We start from the raw sequence: 20,649 nt of genomic DNA, 5'->3' as shown, positions 1-20,649 counted from the left end.
GATTAAAAAAACATGCATTACGTTGGGTTTAAATTGATCCTCAAATATGTGGGTATTTATCTGTTTTGTTTAACACTAATGTATAGTTGGACATTTGTATTCACTTACTATGTTGGCTGCTGCTGGCTAGTTGCAAGGTCAGTGTATTTCCCATAATGTTCCTAATGGCTCCAGCTGAACGTGCCCTATTCTCCCATGGCTCCCTTGTTCATCCTTCCCGCTTTATTAGATGTTGTATCAAAATTGAGGACCTTCTTGTTTCACCCTTTGACTCTACACATTCATTTCTTTTCAGTACCTTTTGCTGGTGATTACTGATATATCTTCCTCCCTGTGGTGTCGGTTATTCTAAACCCCTAGGGCACACAGATAGTGGGCAATGATGGATCACCGCCATTGTAGGTACATTTTCCATTTTAGGGCTCTTAATCGCCTCCACTGTCATTTATAACAGGACTCCATTTCACATCAGTCTCACATCTGTGCATTATCTATCTCGTTATGCAAACTTACCTCCTTTTGGACCAAGAGTAACAAACTTATTATCTGTGAAAATGTCCTGTATGCGTCTTCCAGTGTAGAGGATGGAGGAGCAGCTTATTTTCACCTGCACTTTTTTGGTCTCAGGAGACAGGTTTTTGAGATTCAATGTAAGGTTGATATCCTCCCCAACCACAGCACCGGATGTTATCTTGAACTTTCCAGAGATAGCAGGGGCTCCAGCCTCTCCAGCCCGGGTTGTTGTCCTGGGCTGTAGTTCCCTAACTCGGTTACGCAGTCTCTCTGGGGTATTCCGCTCCTCCACATCCTCGTTCGTCATGCTTCCATTCATTTGAAGTCTACGGACGGCCTTGTTGAACACTTCTCTTTCTTTCTCAGAGCCTAAAGGAGAATAGAGATTTTAAATTGACTAGCTTGCCATTCTATGCCCTTGAGTGTTGGACAGTGGTGTAGAGTGGAGTAGAGTGGAGTGTCGTAGAGTGCCATAAAGTGGAATAAAGTTTTTCAGAGTGAGTAGAGTGAAGTGGAGTAGAGTGGAATGGCGTAGCATAGAGTAGAGTTAAGTGTCATGGAGTGGAGTGGTGTGTCTCAGAGTGGATTTGAGAGGTGCAGAGTGGAGCTGCATAGAGCGGAGTAGATTTTTGTAGAGTGGAGTGGTATAAAGTGGAGTGACATCTCGTAGAGTAGAGTGGCGTAGCGTGTAATACAGTGGCGTGTCATAGAGTGTAGCGGAGTAGATTGGAATGTCACAGAGTGGAGTGGCACGTCGTAGAGTAGAATGGTCTGTCATAGAGTGGAGTGGCGTGTCGTAGAATGCACTGGCGTGTCGTTGAGGGGAATGATTTGGAGTGTCGTAGAGTAGAGTGGAGTGACGTGTCACAGGGTGGCATGCCATAGAGTGTCTTAGGTTGGATGGCCAAAGAGTGGAGTGGCATACAGTGGAGTGGGATGTCATAGAGTGGAGTGCTGTGTAGTGTCGTAGGGTGGAGTGGAGTATCGTAGAGTGGGGTGACATGTCATAAAATGGAGTGACATGTCATAGAGTGGATGGTGTGTCGTAGAGTGGAGTGAAGTGGCATGTTATACAGAGTCATAGAGTGGAGGGGCATACAATGGAATAGAATGATGTAGATTGGAGTGGTGTGTTGTAGAGTACAGTGGAGTGGCGTCTCATAGAGTGGCATGTCACATAGTGTGCTAGAGCGGAGCAGAGCGCAGTCCCCCAAAATGGAGTGGCATGTCATGGAGTGGAATGGCATCTTGTAGAGTGGAGTGGTGTGTTGTAGAGTGGACCAGCATGTCCTAGAGTGGAGTGGAGTGAAACGTCATAGAGTGGAGTGGCGTGTCATATAGTAGAGTGGAGTGGTGTAGATTAGAGTGGCGTGTTGTAGAGTAGAGTGGGGTGGTATCTCATTGAGTGGCATGTCGTTGTTTGATAGTGGAAGGGCATAGAGAGGACTAGCGTATAGTGGAGTGGCATGTTGCAGAGCTGAGTGGCATGTTGTGGAGTGGAATGGTGCTGAGTGTCATAGAGTGGAGTGTCATAGAGTAGAGTAGCATGTTATGGAGTGGAGTGACATGTCGTACAGTGTTGTAGAATGAAGTAGAGAGGCGTAGAGTGAATGGCCATAGAGTGGAGCAGACTGGAGTGGCGTATAGTGGAGTGGCATGTTGTAGTGTAGAGTAGAGTGGAGTGACGTGTTCTAGTGGGGCATGTCGTAGACAGTCATAGAGTGTCAGAAGGTGGAGAGGCACAGAGTAGAGTAGGGTGTTGTGGAGTGGAGTGGAGTAGTGTGTCATACCATGTTGGGTTGTACAGTGTTTTAGAGTGGAGTTGATTAAAGTGGTGTGGATTAGAATGAAGTAGAGTGGAGTAGTATGTCGTAAAGTACAGTGGAGTGAAGTAGACTGGAGTGGTGTAGAGGGAGTCCCATATAGTGTGGTAGAGCACAGTGGAGTGGCAATGCACAGAGTGGAGTAAAGTGCCGAAGATTGGAGTGACTGTTGCAGAGTGGAGTGGCGTATAATGGTGTGTCATAGTGTAAAGTGGAGTGGAGTGTTATTGTGTGACATGCTGTAGAATGTCGTAGTGTGTCATAAGTAGAGGGGAAGAGAGTAAAGTAGAGTGTTGTAGAGTAGAGTGGGGCTGAGTGGCGTAGAGTGAAGTGCTGTGTCATGGAATAGAGTGGAGTGGTGTGTCATACAGTGTTGGGTTGTGCAAGGCCTCCGAGTGGAGTGGCATAAAGTGGAGTGGCATAGAAAAAGTACAGTGGAGTAAAGTGGAGTAGTGTGTCATAGATTAGATTGGAGTGAAGTGGCATGGAGTGGCAAAGAGGGTGAGTGGGGTGGATTGGCATATTGTAGAGTGGAGTAGAGTGGCGTAGAGTGGAGGGTCATCTAGTGGAGCAAAAAATTGTTGAGTGGAGTGGCGTAGAGTGGAGTGTCATAGAGGGCAGTGGACTGGTGTGCCTTAAAGTGGCATGTTGTAGAGAGTCTTAGGGCCAAATGTAGGTAGGTAAATATTGGTCGGTTACGGCCGAAATTCGGTAATTTCGTCCGTTACTGACCGGTATTTGGAAAATGAGATGTAGGTGGGCATTTCACTGATTCGTTAATTTACCGAATCGGTATTTTAAGGAATCGGTAAATTACCAATTCCTTAAAATACAGAATCAGTAAATTACCGATTTTGCTATGTAGGGAGCACTCAATTGAGTGCTTTTCCCCTTTTAGGATTCGTTATTTACCACCAACTACAAATTGGTGGTAAATAATGAAAACCTTGGAAAAAGCTTTTTTTTTGCTTTTCCAACAGTACCATGTTGCAGACACACATGCCCTTAGGGCATGTATGTATGCAACTTGTGCACCCATACACAATTGAGGGGTGCAAATGGGTGTCAAAGTGACACCCTGCCACCCTCCAATGTTTCCCCCTTTTACCAAATCGGTAAATACCGATTCTTTAATTGGCATTCATTCCTATGGGCCTCCAAGCCCATAGGAATGAATGGCAATTACCGAATCGGTATTTACCGATTCGGTAATTACCAAAATATACCGATTCGTAATTTTTTCAGTAAAAATACCTACATCCCATTTGCCTGTTCTTAAATACCGAATCACTATGATTCGGTATTTAAGAATCGGTAACCTGGGAATGCCTACATTAGGCACTTAGGGCCCGATGTAGGTAAATCTACATTTACCACTTCATAAATACCGAATCATACCGAATCGGTATTTATGAAGTGGTAATTTAGAGGGGGGGAGATGTAGGTATTTCAGATTCGGTAAATACCGAATCTGTAAGATTCGGTATTTACCGATTCTGTAAATACCGATTCGGTATACCCCATTGCTTCCTATGGGCCTTGAAGCCCATAGGAATCAATGGGCATTACCGAATCGGTAATTACCGATTCGGTAATTACCGATTTGTGCAAGGGTGCAGGGGGTGTCACTTTGACACCCTCCAGCACCCCAAAAAAAGGCATGTGAGCCATGTGGCACACAGACATGCCCTAAGGGCATGTCTGTCTGTCACATGGCATAGGTGTGCATGCACACATGTGCATGCACACCTGGATTCGGTATTTTAACACCCAATTGGATTGGGTGTTAAAATACCGAATCTGAAGGGCCTGTGGGACTGAAAGTAGTCCCACCTACATCTCAAATTTAAAAAATCGGTAAAATTACCGATTCGGTATTTTTGCGATTCGGTAATTTTAACGAATCGGTAAAATACCGAATCGGACAAAAAAAGGTCCCCTACATCTCAGTAGGCCAAATACCGGTCGGAAACGGCCGAAATCGGCCGTTTCCGACCGGTATTTGGTACCTACATCGGGCACTTAGAGTGGAGTGACCTAGACTAGAGTGGCATGTCATAAAGTGGAGTGACGTGTCATGAAGTGGAGTGCAGTGGCATGTTCTAGAGTGGAGTGGCATGTCGTAGAGTGCAGTGTCATTGAATGGAGTGGTATGGAGTAACATAGTTGGAATAGAGTGACACAGAGAGGAGTGGGGTTATGTGGCGGGTTGCAGAGTGTAGTGGCATGCCGTAGAGTGGAGTGAAGTGGTTTGTCAGAGAGTCTGTTTTGTATTATGCAATTATTTGTTTATTTAAATAGGTACTGTGGTGTGGTACTTCCTAGATAGCTTTGGGAAAGTACCTCGGTACCCCGTACTCTTTTTTAAATATATGTATAAGACAATTAAAATACTTTTCCCTACTTATACATATGGTGATAAAATGTCTAATTTCTTCTTATAGATCACATAAGCAGTAATAAAACTATATTTCAAGTTCAAACTCAGAACAAAGACAAGTGTGGTCTAAACAATTTGGCAGCCTTTTTTTTATTTTGTAATGGCTTTAATGGATCAATAATATTGTGTTTTGTCATTGGTATGAACTGCAGTATACAGGAAATTTACTGTGGTGCACTGATGCCCAATATATCACCACTTTTCTGTCCCTTATTACTCAAAAACACCTGAATGAGTTTACATCAAATAACCAAAGGACCCTTTCAACACCATTGTTCTATATTACTGCCAAATTTGAAGTAAATCCTTTCACCTATTTTGACGTTACATCTGAGTGAAAAGTCAATGGAAAATACATTGATGGAAAAATGCGTTTTGGGAACACCCCTTTTTTCTTTGCACCTTCTTACCTAATCACCACAAAACTTGGAATCATCAGCCAATGCAGAAAAAGGAATAGATCTACCAAGTTTTGATTATAGGCAACATAGGAACATTTATGAAGAACTTCTGAGTCACTATTAAAATAGAGGGACAATGATAAGCATGTGTAATTCTTTTTACCTTCTGGATATTTGTAGGTACCAGTAACATCAACACGTTCATTACTGCCCACAGCCTTGGTGCTCATCATCTGGCCAACATAGTAGGTATCTGAATATACTCTCTCCTTCCTGTTGGGACCATAGTAAACCCAGTTGGCACGGTCAGCATTCACCTCTGCATAAACAAAGGGCGCGTCGTAGTTCAGCTGAATGTCCCCTTCTTTGATGGCCTTGACAGAGGTAGGACCACAGCGAAATAACCCTGCAACAAATATGAAGTGTGAAGTAAACGCTCACTGCATTAAGAGTTGTACAGCAGTACACTGACCAAAATCAAGGATGCATCAAGGAGGCACAAGTTTTCGTTCTTTTTTAATAATTTGCTAAATAACTATTTTTGCTCGTAAAATAATAAATTCAATACTGTTTTAAGGGTTTGAAGATTAATAAAGTAGAGAATACACACATGGAGTTAAAAATCAGTTATTCGTATGTATGTATGATACATTTTGTCTACTTATTTCTACTGCATAATGACATTTTTTTTAAATGTATTAAGCTAGTAACTTAAGTAAGAGTGCAATCCTCCTATTAATTTATCTGCCTATAGGACTTTGAATCCCTGATTGCAGAACATCAAGTATAAAGCTGGAAAGCAAATGCAAACAGAATGTCACTCAAGAGTGTTATGATATTTTAACCCCTTCCATGCTCATGACGAGCTCAGCTCGTCATGAGGCACAGTTGAGCTGTGCTGATGACGAGCTGAGCTCGTCATGACACCAGCAAAATGGCAATTTCCAGCACAGGGCAAAAATAACCACAGCAGCGATGTTGGAATCCTCAGTGCTCTCACATCCATGACAAGGTATGATAAGGTATTAGTACACTCCTGCTGCTAAGTATTCTGGTGGTGTAAACTCAACTTTAACACCCATTACTCATGACAATGGCTATATGTGTTAGCGTAAATTGCTCTATGAAGAAACATGCCTTTAACACGAGTGTGACTTTTTTTGAATCACTTGAAAGTTTTCACATTCTAGCCTCCCGAGATTTCAGAAGTCATAGATGCTGATGACAATGTGGCATCTGCTGGAACTCTGAGGTTACCTTGACTTTCCTCCTGTGGAGTTGAGTCCAGAACCTGCCATCCGTCATAGAAATCTCCCAGGTCTCGCCGAATAAACCAGGATTCATTCCACATATGGAAATTCCTGTATGGATAAAAACGTTAAAGCCTCATATTGAAGTCACATGAACAGATACACATATAATCACCTTCCAACACGATGCCAATATCACTGAAATGCTTACACTTGTTGTAACCAGTATAATTACTATATGGAGCAGAATATTAATGTTGGAAAGTGGGTAGTAGTGATAAGTAGGGACTTACCACTAGTAAAAAGGCCATAAACACAACAAAAGGTTCAGTCAAGGTCTCACTTGGTATGTGGCAATGAGCAGTCAGGTGGAACTTAGGAGACAGGTGTGTAAAGCATTTAAAAACACCAATACATTAAATAAGTAAGACACAACACACAATAAAAATCGAACACCAATGTATGAAAGCAGATTAGATTTTTTTAAACAAATAGACTCCAAAACAACAAAAGTCCACTGTAGAGAACCAGAGATATGAATTTTTAAAGATTAAAAGTAAAGCACAGTTTAGAAGAAAATAGCACTCAAAGGGTTAAAAAATACTCATGCTGGACTGGGGCAAAGTCAAGAGTTCTTTATGCTAACTTCCTGAAGTGGTTTTTGAAGCAAGAAAGAGGTCCAAGACCTCAGCCAAGGGTTCAGAAGCTCTGTTTTGCCTCTTGGAGTCCGGGACAACAACTTCCACAATACACCTGGTCGACTTATGGAGCTTTTTTACAAAAGTTGCTCTAAACTTCTCCAAACTTGTGGAGCTTCTTCCAGAAGGTCTTCTTGAGGGTTCATAGTGTCCATATCACCAATCCAGGGGACTAGAAACTCTGGGATGGTCCATGGGATGTTGGGACTACAATTCCCACAATGCACCTGTCCAAATCCTTAAAAGTCCGCTGGATGCATTCCAGGATGGGGACTTCTTGGTGGAGATGATACAGGTGGGCTCTGTTAACCTATTACTTGCAGGGAGTCCACTCCTTAATCCCTCCTGAAGCAAGGCAAAGACCTTAAAGCTGCAGTCCCAGAATGAGCAGCAGGTATAGCCCATCAAATGCTGATCAGGTTTCCAGCAGGACAGTCCTTCTTCTCCTTTTAGTTTTAGGCAGCAGATCTGAGATTTTTGGAAACCTATCTATATTTATGCTGTGTGTGTTCTTGTGCGTCAAGTAGGGGAGCACCCCTGTGCAATGGGATGCAGGGTGCCACCCAGTCATATGACCACTTCCTCCAAAGTGTGGCATATTCTTGCCCCAAAAAGCACTATTCTTTCAAAAGCCAGCATGGAGAAATTCTCTCCCTGGAGGTTAAATCAGCCTAAGCCAACCCTACTGGCGTTGCTAAAATTCCCTAATATTTCCCTTCCATCTCAATCCCTAATCTTATTATAGGGCTCCTGGGTGGCTGGGGTTGCAGGATGTGGGGGTGAGGCAGTGCTGTCCTAAAGTACCATTTTCCCTTTGAAGACCAGTTTGGCCACCCCACCCACATCCCGCATTTGCTTCTGGAGCTTCAGTTCTTCGCCCACATGAAATCCATTGTCTCTCTAGCAGGTCTTCTGGACAGTTTGGTTCAACCTGACAGAGGCTAGCCAATTAGGAGTGGGCTGCTGGAAGGCTGGATTCTGGCTCACAGAAAATAAATTTTAATAACTTATGTTCTGTGATAGTTGTTATATATCTAACAGTGGCAAGTTGTTGGATATATCGTAACTATAATTTTAAGTCCTTAAATGACATTTAGTTCTCACTCCTGTCAATATTTATACTTCAATATAATATTGCAATTTTAGCCTCTAGTTTGACAGTTTTTCCCTCACCAGGGTTTATAAAACATATTTAAATGTGTCCATGCTTATAATTACAAGGCATACCCCTGGGGTACCCAGGGATATCTTAGGGGTCACATATGTTAAAATAAGGTAGATTACTACTTTGGAAGTGCCTTTAATTCCAAAGTTGAATTTGCTTATAATTCAACTTTAAAAGCAGCCTGCACGGCAGGGCTGGCTTTTAAAATGACAACAGCCACCACAGTAGTGCACACTTAAGTAAGTGTATTAAGCTTACTGGGCCTCTAAAACGACATGCGCTACCATATACTAGTGAGTTACAGGTCGGTTGTCAGTACCAATAGAATTATACCTTATTACCATATACTGTTAATCAGAGCACAGGCCCTGGTTTTGGTTAGCAGAGCCCAGGGCACATGCAGAGTCAGAAAACCAGCATCTAGTAGCCAAAATGGTGGCAGAAAGTGTGGGGACACTACAAACAGGTCCTGATTTCTCACAATTAATATATAGAATGTTATTCTTTATGGAGAATGCCTAAATAAAAAAAATATCTTTATAAGTATTCCATTGCTTTGTAGTTTGGCTTATAGTATTCACATATTGCTGTAGGGATGCAAACTATAGTTACAAATCCTCTTGATACAATTTTAAGAGTAGCTACGGCTGTAAACGTACAAAAGTATTTCATTAGGTATATGTGAGAATTTAGTAGGAACTGTCTAGCTTTCTGGGCTACATCTGTCTTTCCTTGCTCCTTTTGGGGAAATCCTCAGAAAATGTGTATATTAGTATGAGGTAATTTCAAAATTGTCCCAAATGTTGTCCCACTGCATGTTTTCTTCATTTCAAAGGCATGTACCTAATGTGAAAGTTTAAATTCCCTCATACACCTTAGAAAAATGTTGCATTGTATGTTTTCCCTCAACTTCTGCCCCTCCTGACGTGGTTCATTCAATACTTAAATGAAGAAGCGCAATAAAGTATAAGAAAGGCACTACAAATGTTCAAGAATACCCACAAAGTTATGTTTTCCACATTCACCACATATGCATATGTATCACCTAGGACATACACCCAGAAGAAATACCAGTCTTTGCATAGGTACCATTACAGATATTGAAAAATCTGTATACTTGGAAGAACCTCGGCACTCATGACATTTCCACGATTATACCACATTCTTAACTTATGATCAAGCTCTGTATGCTGAGTGGGCAAATTTTTCTTTGTGCAAGTCTAAGTAATGTAGAGAAAACATTCTGTGAAACTAGCCACCAATTCCGGGCTTTCAAATGGGGTTCCCTATATGCCGGTCTAACATCAAACCTGAGTTTACTTCTAAAAACGCTTTACTACCTTGCGATAAAATCATGTACCGTAAAGCATTCTTTTGTTTACAAAATTACATACTAACACATTCGGATAAATATACACACATAAGGTACTACCGCTGACTATAATGTATTATCTTCAGGGGTCTCCAAACCGGTCCTGGAGGGCCGGATCCATGCCAGATTTTTAAAATTACTACATGAATCTCAATGGGGATATCCAAAAAATCTGGCATGGATCCGGCCCTCCAGGACCGGTTTGGAGACCCCGGTCTTACATCATCAACAGGAAGTATACTCTCCCATCTGACCTCATGAATGATGCTGTGTAATGACAATGTAATGGATAGTGAGTTTGTTCAACTAACCATATGCTGTCCTTGGTCATGTCCTCTAGTAACTTGCCATTCTCATCGTAGAACAGATCAATGTCCAGGTTGCCATCGCTGTTGTGAGCAGAAAGGAAATTGGTGACCGCACGTGTGGGAATCCCCAGGCATCGCAGCACTAACAAACAAAAGGCAAGATATGAATACTCAGCATTTATAATGACAGCAACATTTAACAATTCATAGGTTGAATGAACTTCTTCAATATGTACTTCCATGCACTTCCCATGTCTTAGCTGACTACTCTTAAACACACACTGACTATTGGATTGTACTTCCACATACCTGTTGGAATGTGTTATTATTTTACAAATTCAACGTGCTAGAGGGATAGTTTAATCCATCGACGTACCTTCTTCAGATATTGACAAGTAACCTGCAGATGAACTTTTTGCATTTGGGAAGGCTGATTACTCCTTTCATCATACTCAATACATTTAGCACCCTTACTTGAAAATCGTAGTGGAGTGCTACACAGCTGTTTTGCGGTTGTTGATCTCTCTTATTATTGTCTTTCGTTCATCTGAACATACTGGGATAGCTAATTATTATCACCATAGCTTAGTAGATTTTTCAATTTCCATATTGGTCTATCCAGGGCATGGGTCATGAGACCCACTTCCAGCTGCTAATCAGTGGTTAAGATCTCTGGGTTGATGGAATTGGTTCTGCTCTGTTATCTTCAAAGAATTCTGTGAAAGTATTGCTTTCCAGGCACCACCAAGAAAATGATTATCATCAATTTCTCACTCACCATCAATATTTCACCTTCATTTCTAAAATCACACACAGTTGTCTCAACCAACATGTCACTCTTTCTGACAGTCATCCATGTACTCAAAATGACACTGACAAAGAGTGGAGAAGTAAGGTATTAAAGAGTTAAAGAATGGCTTGGGGCATGAGAATAAGTGTATAAATCAACAGCGAGCAGTGAGTAAACAGGATTTCAGAAAGGATTGCTTGGCAAGTATGCATGTAGAAAATGGGTTCAGGTCAAAGAGTTCACTCATCAATGAATGCAATGCATTAAGGGTGATTTAAGAATTAATGTGGACATAGCCAAGAGTGCTCTAGCTAAAATGTAAAAATCTACACAAACACATACTTTTCATTGCATACATACTGAAATGGTAAATGATGTTAAGAAACAATCAAGCCACGTAACTGCTGGTGTCTGCAAGGAAATGACTATTTCTGCACGATCACCACCCTTCCACATGTTAGGTCTGTTGCTGGTGGTTTTTTTACTCTGAAAAGTACTGGGCCTGCTGACCAAGCCCCAGTGCATGTGCTCTGATCACTCAAAGGGGCAGATCTACTAGGAAGTGCTGCAGCGTGGCACCGCAAGCCCTTCGGCTGCGCCACGCTGCTGCACTTCAGAAGCACAGGGATGTGACATAATTACAAGAAATGTCGCATCTCTGTGCTTCCCCCTGTGCTGGCGCACAAACTGCAGCCATGCACTGGTGCAGGCACCCTTGCACCATGGTGCAAGGATGCCTGTGTCATGGGGAGATTTTTTTTGTGCTGGAAGGGGCACTGTCCTGCACAAAAACAATTAAAAGAGGAAACAATTAAAAGAGGAAAAAACAAGGAGAAATAAAAAAAATTCTCCTCGTTGCGCCTGGCTACGCCACCTCTAGGGTGGCGTAGCATTCAGACGCATCTCCAGATTTACGATTTCTCGTAAATCTGGAGATGTGTCTTGTTCCATGGGTGTTGCGTGGGAACACCCATAGCAACACCCATGGAACTCCCCTTCAAAGCGAAGTGCTGCGTGTGAAGGGGCCATATTTACAAGGAGAGGAAAGTCACGCAGGGTGACTTTTCCTCTCCTTGTAAATACGGAGTAGCCCCCTGCGCCACCAGTACGTCATGAAAAGTGAAATACTGGTGGCGCAGAGGGCTTTTAAATCTGCCCCAAAGTGTGTACATGCAATTGACCTATAAATAATTAGCATATTTAAATCATCTATTATTTCCTAGTATATAATAGTATTAAAAGGACAAGATAACCTTGTGGATCAATTTATCACACTTGTTTCTACAATTAAGAAGTATAAAAACAGACAATTTGTCATCAGGAATGGTGAGGGCCACTTCCCAAGAGAGCTATTAAAATGGATATATGATGTTACAACGCATACATTTTCATCGTATTACATTACATTGCGGTTTTTACAATGCAAGTCGTTACAACGACTTGCGTTGGAGAGCGCTGGACTTAGGAGTAGTATAATTTACTATTCCAACTCCAGTCTACATACAGTAGGGAAGGTGTTGGATAGTAAATTTTACTATTCCTTGTCCTAGAGTGCCATCCAGAGCAAGTCGTTGCAACGACTTGTGTTGTGAAAACCACAATGTAATTGCATCGCAATTTAATCCCCGCGTTGTAAACGATGTTTCGCTATTAAAATATAAAAATATAAAACTATACCTTTCCTGGCAGCGAAAGTTTAACATTTAAAGTGCATGTGCATGATATATGCAAAATATCTATAATGATAAATCATGACGTTGTCGCTGTCCCCGCTTCGATTAAAATTAAACCACTCTTACAAGGGCTTTCCATCTAATGAACATGCTTGGCCCAAGAACTTGGCTAAGCAACAGGCAAAGAGTGGCCTAGAGTCGGACCTAAGGACGCGTAGTGCTGTGTGGTGGTCCTGTGTACCCAAGTGCTGGAAAAGCGGTTTCAGCCATTTCACCAGTGGTATTTTTTATGCCGGGCAGGCAAATAATAGGTGGGCAATACTTTCTACAGAGGGCGGGCAGCAGGGACAATTTTTCCCATTTCTGGTGGCCCACTTTGCTGTCGCCTCATAAACAGGAAGAGATACAACCCTGAAGTGTATGTACATAATTCTATCTCTTGGTACCTGGATTATGTCAAGAAAGGGCTCAAGAAACCGTGTATGCTTGTGAGAAAAAAGTCTTGCTGTCAATCTGCCCACATCAGGCTTGGAATTCTCCTGTTGATCCACCCAGCCCCGATATTGATGTTTAAGTTCTTCTCCCGTTGGGGGTTCCTGTCTAGCCCAACGGGATTTAAGACCTATGTCTTACAGGTTTTTTTTATGCCAGCTATATAAACTATTTTGGAACCAGTGTCTAGGCGGATTATTTCAGTAAGGGCCTCAGCATAGGAAATAAGTTCCGGAGCCCACCTAATGTGGGCCCTGTGGGCCCAGAAGAGTAGGGGGCGCAACCTGGCTAATCGGCTATTGACCGCCTGCCCATATCCAGGAAGAAGTTAGTAAGGGGGACGTATTTGAGTGCCATGACAGGTCTCTTAAGAATTAGTGCTCCGATCTGCTAAGCTCTTCAGGTTTGTCGAAGCCCCAGAGCTCAGCACCATAACGGGCGGAGCTGACTGCTTTAGTGTCATATATTTTAAGGACAGGTGCTATAGGCCTAGTCTGGGATCAGCGATCCTCTTTCCCTTTTACTCCGGCCACACGCTTGTGGGCCCTCAGCATTTTTGCTTCGTGGGGCCTCCAAGACACTTTTCTAGTGAGTCTTACACCTAGGTAGTCGAAGGTGTCTACCTTTGCAAGAAGTGCCCCCCCCCCCCCCAAGCAAAGGGCCGTTCCGATATGACCTATGAGAATTTATGGCCATACATTTGGTTTTTGAGTTGTTTATTACCAAACCCTGATTGTCGTAGAAGATTTGAAATCTATTGATATTTTTACTTATTGACTATTTTGGCCTTTGAGTTCATCTAAACTATCTGTGCCACAGCTATCCAGAACTGAGCTAAGTGTTGGTAAATAAAAACCAAAACAACTGGACCTGATATAGAATAGTGACATTATTACTTGATGAGGTCTCACGCCGACACCAACTAATAATGCACTTCCCCATAGTGATCATTAAATCTGATAAGCAGAAGGTAATGCAACAACAGGACGAATGTTCAGTAGAATAAAGAACCTTCATATGTATGTATTTATAACACTGCTTTTCTTTCTTGAAGACAAGCATGCATAAAAAGCATAACAAAAAAATAAAAGCAATAGGCATGACCAAACATTTTAACCCTTGAAGGTACAGTATCAAATCATATATATAATTACAGTGTTTCTTGCTTAGATCCTTGCATTGGAAAAATAGTTTAGACATACACCTCATACTTTAATATGTTTTGGGGGCTGCCCCATGATTTTTAAACATATTACACAGCCCTGGTTCACCAATCCATACCATACAACAACTTTCGTACAGAATGCACCCTCTTGGTGGACCAATTATGAGCGGTGTCTTATCTAGCAACTAGAAATCTCCAAGCTGCAAAGAGTCTTGATGCTCACGTCCATCCCATTTATCAATTTGTTCAAGGAGGGACATTTTGGGATTGACTAAACCGTTCTGCTCACTACCTTCATAAGAATCGAGTGGATATGTGCTCAGAATTGCTGTATGTTTGGGTTCATCCACACAGTATGGTAAAAAATGCCCTTCTCAACATTTCAAGTGAGAAAAGATGGGTCTAGACCTTTCTTCAATTTTCTAAGCCTAGATGGGGGGGAACATCCTTTTCAACGCAACTTTTACGACGCATGCCTTTACATCGCAAGTTTTACAACGCATGTCATTACAACGCATTGCGCTGGGGGGTGCTCTAGGATAGGGAATAGATTCAATTTACTATCCAACACCTTCCCTACTATCCACAGGGACTGGAGTTGGAATAGTAAATTAAACTATTCACTATCTAGCACCCCTCAACACTATGCGTTGTATCAGCATGCGTTGTAAAACTTGTGATGTAAAATCATGCGTAGTAAAAGCATGCGTTGTAATGCCATACAACCCTAGATGGGCTGTACTATTGGTGCAAGTATTTCAATTGAATTAATCCTAATCTCATGGAGGACATCAGTAAATGAGGGGACATCTTTGCTTCTACCCAGTCTTCATTATCTAAAGGACTGATATCTCTTACCCACCTGTCGCTCAGTGTCATCAGGGGGTCAAAAGTATTAGCCACTGGTGCATGGTAAAGTCTAGATATAGCCTTACCATCTATGGCTGAAAGTGTAATTTGTGTCTTTAGAGGATTATATTCGGACACGTTAGTGTGGTCTTGTTGGTGGGCTTCCAGCCCCTAACATATTTGCAATTATCAATATAATTGTGAGCAATGTATATATGATGTCTCAAGCAAATGAGAGAAGGGTCTAATATGATCTGCCTCCCAAATATCCTCGAGCCTGGAGACACAAGTAAGGGCCCATTCTCTGAAACCATCCAGCCTTGCTGTATTTCTCACCCTTATGGAGTGCTCAATACCAGCATGGTCTACCTTGTTGCTTGGGGAGGTCCAAGTGTGTATGTGCACCATACATGTTATGTTATGTTAAGAGACTTGTAAAATGCATGGCTGCAATGGGGCGTCCCAGTGCAAAATCTGTAGAATAGAGTCGGGTGAGAGTAGGGGGAATAGTGAGTGGAGAATATCCAGGTCTTTCTTCACGGCCCATCGAAAAGCCCAGTGGTCCTGAGTGCCCCAGATGGGAGTAGGCATGGAATTCCAGAGAAGGGGGCCATCACACTGAAAGAGTGCCCGCCGGCTCTGGCCCTACGCACCTGTGGCACTCGGGCAAGGTTGAGATCAGCCGAGCCAAGGGCATGCGTCGGAACATAGGGAAGACACAGATCACCCAAAATCGTGGGGCATAGGCCTGTGAGAATTTTATGAGTGATGAGGAGAGCCTTGAAAAGGATTCTGTGCTCTATAGGCAGCCAGAGCAGCCAGCAAAGAAAGCCAGGAACATGGGAGTGTTTTGGGATGGCAAAGAGGGTCCAGGCAGCGGCATTCTGCGTTCACTATAGCCTTTTAGTCACCGACTTGCTAGAACCGAGGAGCATCGGATTGCAGTAGTCCAACCTAGTCAGAATGATAGATTGAACTATGATCTAGCGAGTATGGGCATCAAAGAGTCCTAAAATGGGTTTTAGGCCCAGTAGCAGACCAAAACCAGTGCCTGCCACTAATTTAGCCCGGTTGTCAAAGGAGAGGGAACAGTCCATCCACACACCCAGGTTCTTTACAACTCGTTTTGGCTGTGGGGGAGATAAAGTAAGTGAAGTAGGCCATATGGTTCTATACATTTCAGTTCTGATACCACCGTGGGATCCTCTTGATCTGAGAATAGCCAGACATTTATAGGAATAATTTGACTCGCCTAGTAGTGTAATTGCCTGTCGGCTAAGCCTCAGCCCCTCTCATATGATGGCAGGACACACTTCCTTAGAGAAATTAGGCGTTATTTGCAAGATCATAAAACCTTAATATTGCAAATGTAGTATTTGAAAGAAGGAGGTATGTGGCTTAAAGGCCAGAGATGGAACAGGGTAATCAGGTTTGAGTCTCGGTGTTCCCTCAATATCTTGTTATTTTTGGCAATTCCCTTACAGTCAGAGGTCATTGGGGCATCCCAGCTCCTATGCAAAGGTTATGTAGATGGAAGAGTGAGTTGTGCCAGGGCTGGCCCTCTCCCGGGAACACATAAAGATTTGGAGAGGTACAAATGCGGATGGGGAGATGTATCTGTGATTCAAACGATGCCATTGGCATCCGTTCAAGGTGCCTCTGATTAGGCCGTTCAGTGGACCAAAAGCCAACTCTGGGTGGCAAGACCACAAACAATTTTTTCAACTGTCGAGAATTTAGGCTTAAAGTCAGTGAAGCTGGGCTTGGAGGGAGATCTTTTACAAAGATGTGCGTGTTGCTTGGCCTTTAGTAGTTCGTGATGATTTTCCGTGATCAGAAGTCGCTCTCACTACAGAAAAGGTTGAAGACCCCTGATCTAACATGATCAGCACTGGTGGTAAGCATACTCGGTAACCATTGCGAGGAGTATAGTTACCGCCAACATATAAGTCAGTCCCTTTGTGTTGGACTTGACCCTTTTGGCAGGTTCACCCCTAAGCTTTTTGCCTGTCTCCTAGCCTTTTCCCTGTGTAGTGTTGGTGGTTTTAGACCTCTAGGCACTTTAGCACTGCTGTCCAGGGTAAAGTATGTGCGCACTGGGTTACATGTAGTGAGATTGGCCTGCCCTCCCATAGGAATGCATAGGGGATTCCCTGATTAATGTGGGTCAGTGTTGACTCCTGATATGAGAGGTGCAGTGTGGTTATGTCTGGTATGTATGAAATTGTGAGATTAAATTCTGCGCCGTGGTGTGCGCAGATTTGTTATTGGTATTTTAGAAATGCCACTTTTAGAAGTTGGCATTTCTGTGTGCTATGTGTCTGCCTGCCTCATGTGAATTGCATGTCTGGCTTGTGAGTGACAGGAGCTGGAGGTGGGTATGGCTCCAGGAGGGGCAGGGTGAGTCAGCGCTAGGCTGAATAGGGACATCTGCATTCTGAGTAGTGGGAGGGGAAGTCCCTGGTCCCTGAATAGGATTGTGCCTGCCCTAGTGTATGCTGGGTCCGCCCCCCTGTGGTGTGTCTGATGACGAGCCCCCACCTAGCAATAAGGAAGAGGAGCCTGGTAAACAGAGTGCTCCAGAAGCAGTTGGAACTGGTTCCCCTAAGCCCTGTTTTCTACAGAAACAGGAAAATGTCCTATAAATGTAGGGGCTGTGACCCCATGACGTTGTCCTGTTCTCTGCTTGTGCTTTCTAGGGGCCTTGCTGCTGCTGGGCTCCAGGAGGAACCGCCACGAGGGGCAACCTCCCTGCTGGAGAGTCCTGTGTGCTGGCCTGCCTGGGCTCAAATGTGCTCCTTGGACCCTAAGGACAGCCAGGAAGCTGTAGGCTTAGCGTATTGTGAGCGCTTTACTTTATTGGCAAGGAGAGGATTGTGCTGTGCTGCGAAGATTCCTCCTGGGAGAGTCCTGGCGTGTGGACTCCCGCGTGCTGCTGGGGAGCGTGAGTCCACCCCGCATTATTGCAGCATTTCAAAACTTTATTCGAATAGCAGGAGCCTACCCCGCGTCGTGGTGTTTCGGCAGGTGCCCACCCTGCGTTCTTGCCGTGTGCGGGTTTTAATCTGTGGGTGCCCACCCCACATTTTCATCGCCTTTAGCGGGAGCCCACCCTGCTTTATACTTTAGATTAGGAGGGAACCCACCCCTCATTGCCGCCAAGAAGAAAGAGATCACCGCCGCGACCCGGAATTCTCGCAAAGAAAAGAGAATCCAGGCGGGAGCTTACCCCGCACTGGAAGGTGCCGAAGTAGCCTTGGGGTCATCACCCCTGAGAGAGGAGGTCCGGGCGGGGCTCCTGTATGCCAGCGAGAGCCCCACGTTGGAGCCACAAATAAAACTGAGTGGGAGCCCACCCCGCATCTCCGCGTTAGTATGAGAGTCCACGAAGAACGCTGAGGGCTTCTGCGCTGCCCGAGGCGACCCGGAAGCCAGGCACGAGCCGCCTGGTTGAGGGTAGAGCCACGCATTCTCGGGTGGAAGCTGGAGTGGGGGACCGGCGGGGCTCCTGAGGGAGCGCCCTGATGCATTGGCAAAGGTGAGAAGTAGTCCTGTGGTGGAGGGGGCCCGCGGCATATTGTCAGTGCCTGTCCCCGCCGCCTAATAGAGGAAGCCGCGGTGTCTCGTGGAGGAGCTCCAGTGAAGGGAAAGTGGCTCCTCAAAGTCAGCTGGGAGCCAGCAGCGACACCGGATGGAGCAAGGTCACCGCCAGGAATAAAAGGGAGAGCCTGGTGAGCGGGGCTTGGTGATTCTCTGGTGGTTGAGGGCTGCTTCGGGGCACATTGTCGGTTCCCGCCCCCCTGCGGTTGCCCTGAGGATACCGGGGGTGTCCACGCTGTACTTCCACAACTGCCCTGCACAACAGTGGGCAGCTGCAGCATTGGCACACACTTATCCCAAGAGTCCCAGAGAAGGAGGGATCAAGGCCAGGGGCGCCAGTGTCCAGTTTATTTTTCAGTTGCACCGCCATAGCGGGCAACCGTAACGTGGGGGCATTTGTGTTTGCAACAGAAGATGAGTGAGAAGCACCCCAGTGCAGTGCGCCTTTTGTGTTTGCTACCAAGGTAGCGAGCGGGTCTTTTCAGATGTCCCCCCCTTGAACCCTGACTATCAGGACATAGGTAATTGGAGCCCCAGTGTAAGGCCAGTTGGCCTGGGGTCAGGTGTGGTGCCTGTGTGTGCCAGAAGGGAACAAGTCCCTTGTCAGTGTTACTGTGGCACACTGTTCATGCTTAGGAAATTTTTTGTCTACTGTGATTTATGCACCGTGATTTATTGCATAATGTCTTTATGCTGGTGAAGCCTATTGCGTAATATGTTTATGCTGACAAGGTTTGGGCCTACTGTGGGTTTATGTCTAATGTGATATAATGCTTAGGTCATTATGGTACCAGTAGTTACTGGTTGTGTTTTGCATTTACTTACCTGCATTCTGATGGTTCTGACCGTGGCCCGATTGGCCCGGTCCTGTATATAATCCCCTGTGAATATTGCCCGTGCCAGTTGGCACAGTCTAAATGTGTGATTATGTTTCTAATGTGTTTATGACAACACTAAGGCTATTTTTCTTATAACCTTGTGTGGAGTTCCTTTTGTAGTGTGCCTAGTATGTTGTTGCTGTGTGTGTGTTGCGCAAACGCTTTACACATTGCCTCCGGGATAAGACTGACTGCTCGTGCCAAGCTACCAAGGGGGTGAGCAGTGGTTATATTTGGCGTGTAACTTCTTTGCCCTAACTAGAGTGGTGGTCTCGGCCTGGCTTTGGCGCAAGCCTTAGCCAACCAGAGATCTCATTTCTAACACTTAGCAACTTGTTTAAAGATTTCCAGATGGGCTACTGCTACACAAATGCAACAAATGTCCCGTCTGCTGAATTAGAAGTGCATTATATCCTAACGCACTTGTTATACGGTGGATGGGATATCTGTCGTGTTTGTGATAAACTATGCCATACGCCAAACTCCTAATCAGGCCCTTAGTTTTGCATTAACCTTTTTTTGGTCTTTTGATGCCTTTGTGGTATACTTTCATGTTTCACTTGCAAATAATTGAGTCCTGTGTTCCCTCTGACATCCACCAGTGCTGTTACAGACTGCATTTAACATGTTTTGGCTTTGCTAGTTTTTCAGTGAACCACTATTTTGTTCCTATAATACCTCACTTGGGTTTTCTAGATTTGGAAGGTGTTAAGATATATCAAAACCAGATGATATGTTTTAATAGCGGTTAACCTGCAAATTGGAAGATTGGATATTTTGCATTGTGAGTTGAATCAAACCCATCAGCACTGAAATAGACATAGGTTGGCATTGTTGTGCAGGTGATGGATATGCCTATTAGGTCCATCGGGTTGGTGCGGGCGAGAGAGTAGTAAGACCGTATTTGTGAGTGCATCTGGAAGTTCAAAATTTCAAGGTTGTCATTAAACGTACGATCCAGATACAATCAGTGTGAGTTTGCCTTTATTTGCCACCTCTCTCTTCCTGTCATAAGCCAAGGATTTACATGTTGTCATGGTGCTCCTTAACAGGTTTAATGTCTGGCCTATCACCATAAGTTAATGTCACCCATGATCAACATTATCTTGGCCTTGGTCTCTCAAAGGATTCTTTATTAGAGGAACTCAATGAGAAAAGATGTGTTCTGAACTGGTGGATTATACATCTATTAGGGTTAATGAAGCATTGGCTAGCTAAGCCTGCTATGCTTG

At 44.0% G+C, this 20,649-nt stretch overlaps 1 protein-coding gene across 1 annotated transcript in view; it reads right to left on the bottom strand.

Moving 5' to 3' along the window:
- LOC147705959 (protein-glutamine gamma-glutamyltransferase E-like) overlaps positions 1-20,649 on the bottom strand; it is a 105,119-nt gene that overhangs the window by 18,072 nt on the left and 66,398 nt on the right. The window contains exons 7-10 of the mRNA XM_086932423.1: positions 9,974-10,112; positions 6,435-6,538; positions 5,341-5,583; positions 514-882 (exon numbers count right to left, since the gene is read on the bottom strand). Coding sequence (XP_086788549.1) covers positions 514-882; positions 5,341-5,583; positions 6,435-6,538; positions 9,974-10,112 — 855 coding nt within the window. The remainder of the gene's footprint in view (positions 1-513; positions 883-5,340; positions 5,584-6,434; positions 6,539-9,973; positions 10,113-20,649) is intronic.

Source organism: Lissotriton vulgaris, chromosome 7 (assembly GCF_964263255.1).
Source record: "Lissotriton vulgaris chromosome 7, aLisVul1.2, whole genome shotgun sequence".
Classification (NCBI taxonomy): Eukaryota; Metazoa; Chordata; class Amphibia; order Caudata; family Salamandridae; genus Lissotriton; species Lissotriton vulgaris.
The sequence above is the reverse complement of the archived record's forward strand: the minus strand, read 5'-3'. Positions and strand labels throughout refer to the sequence as shown.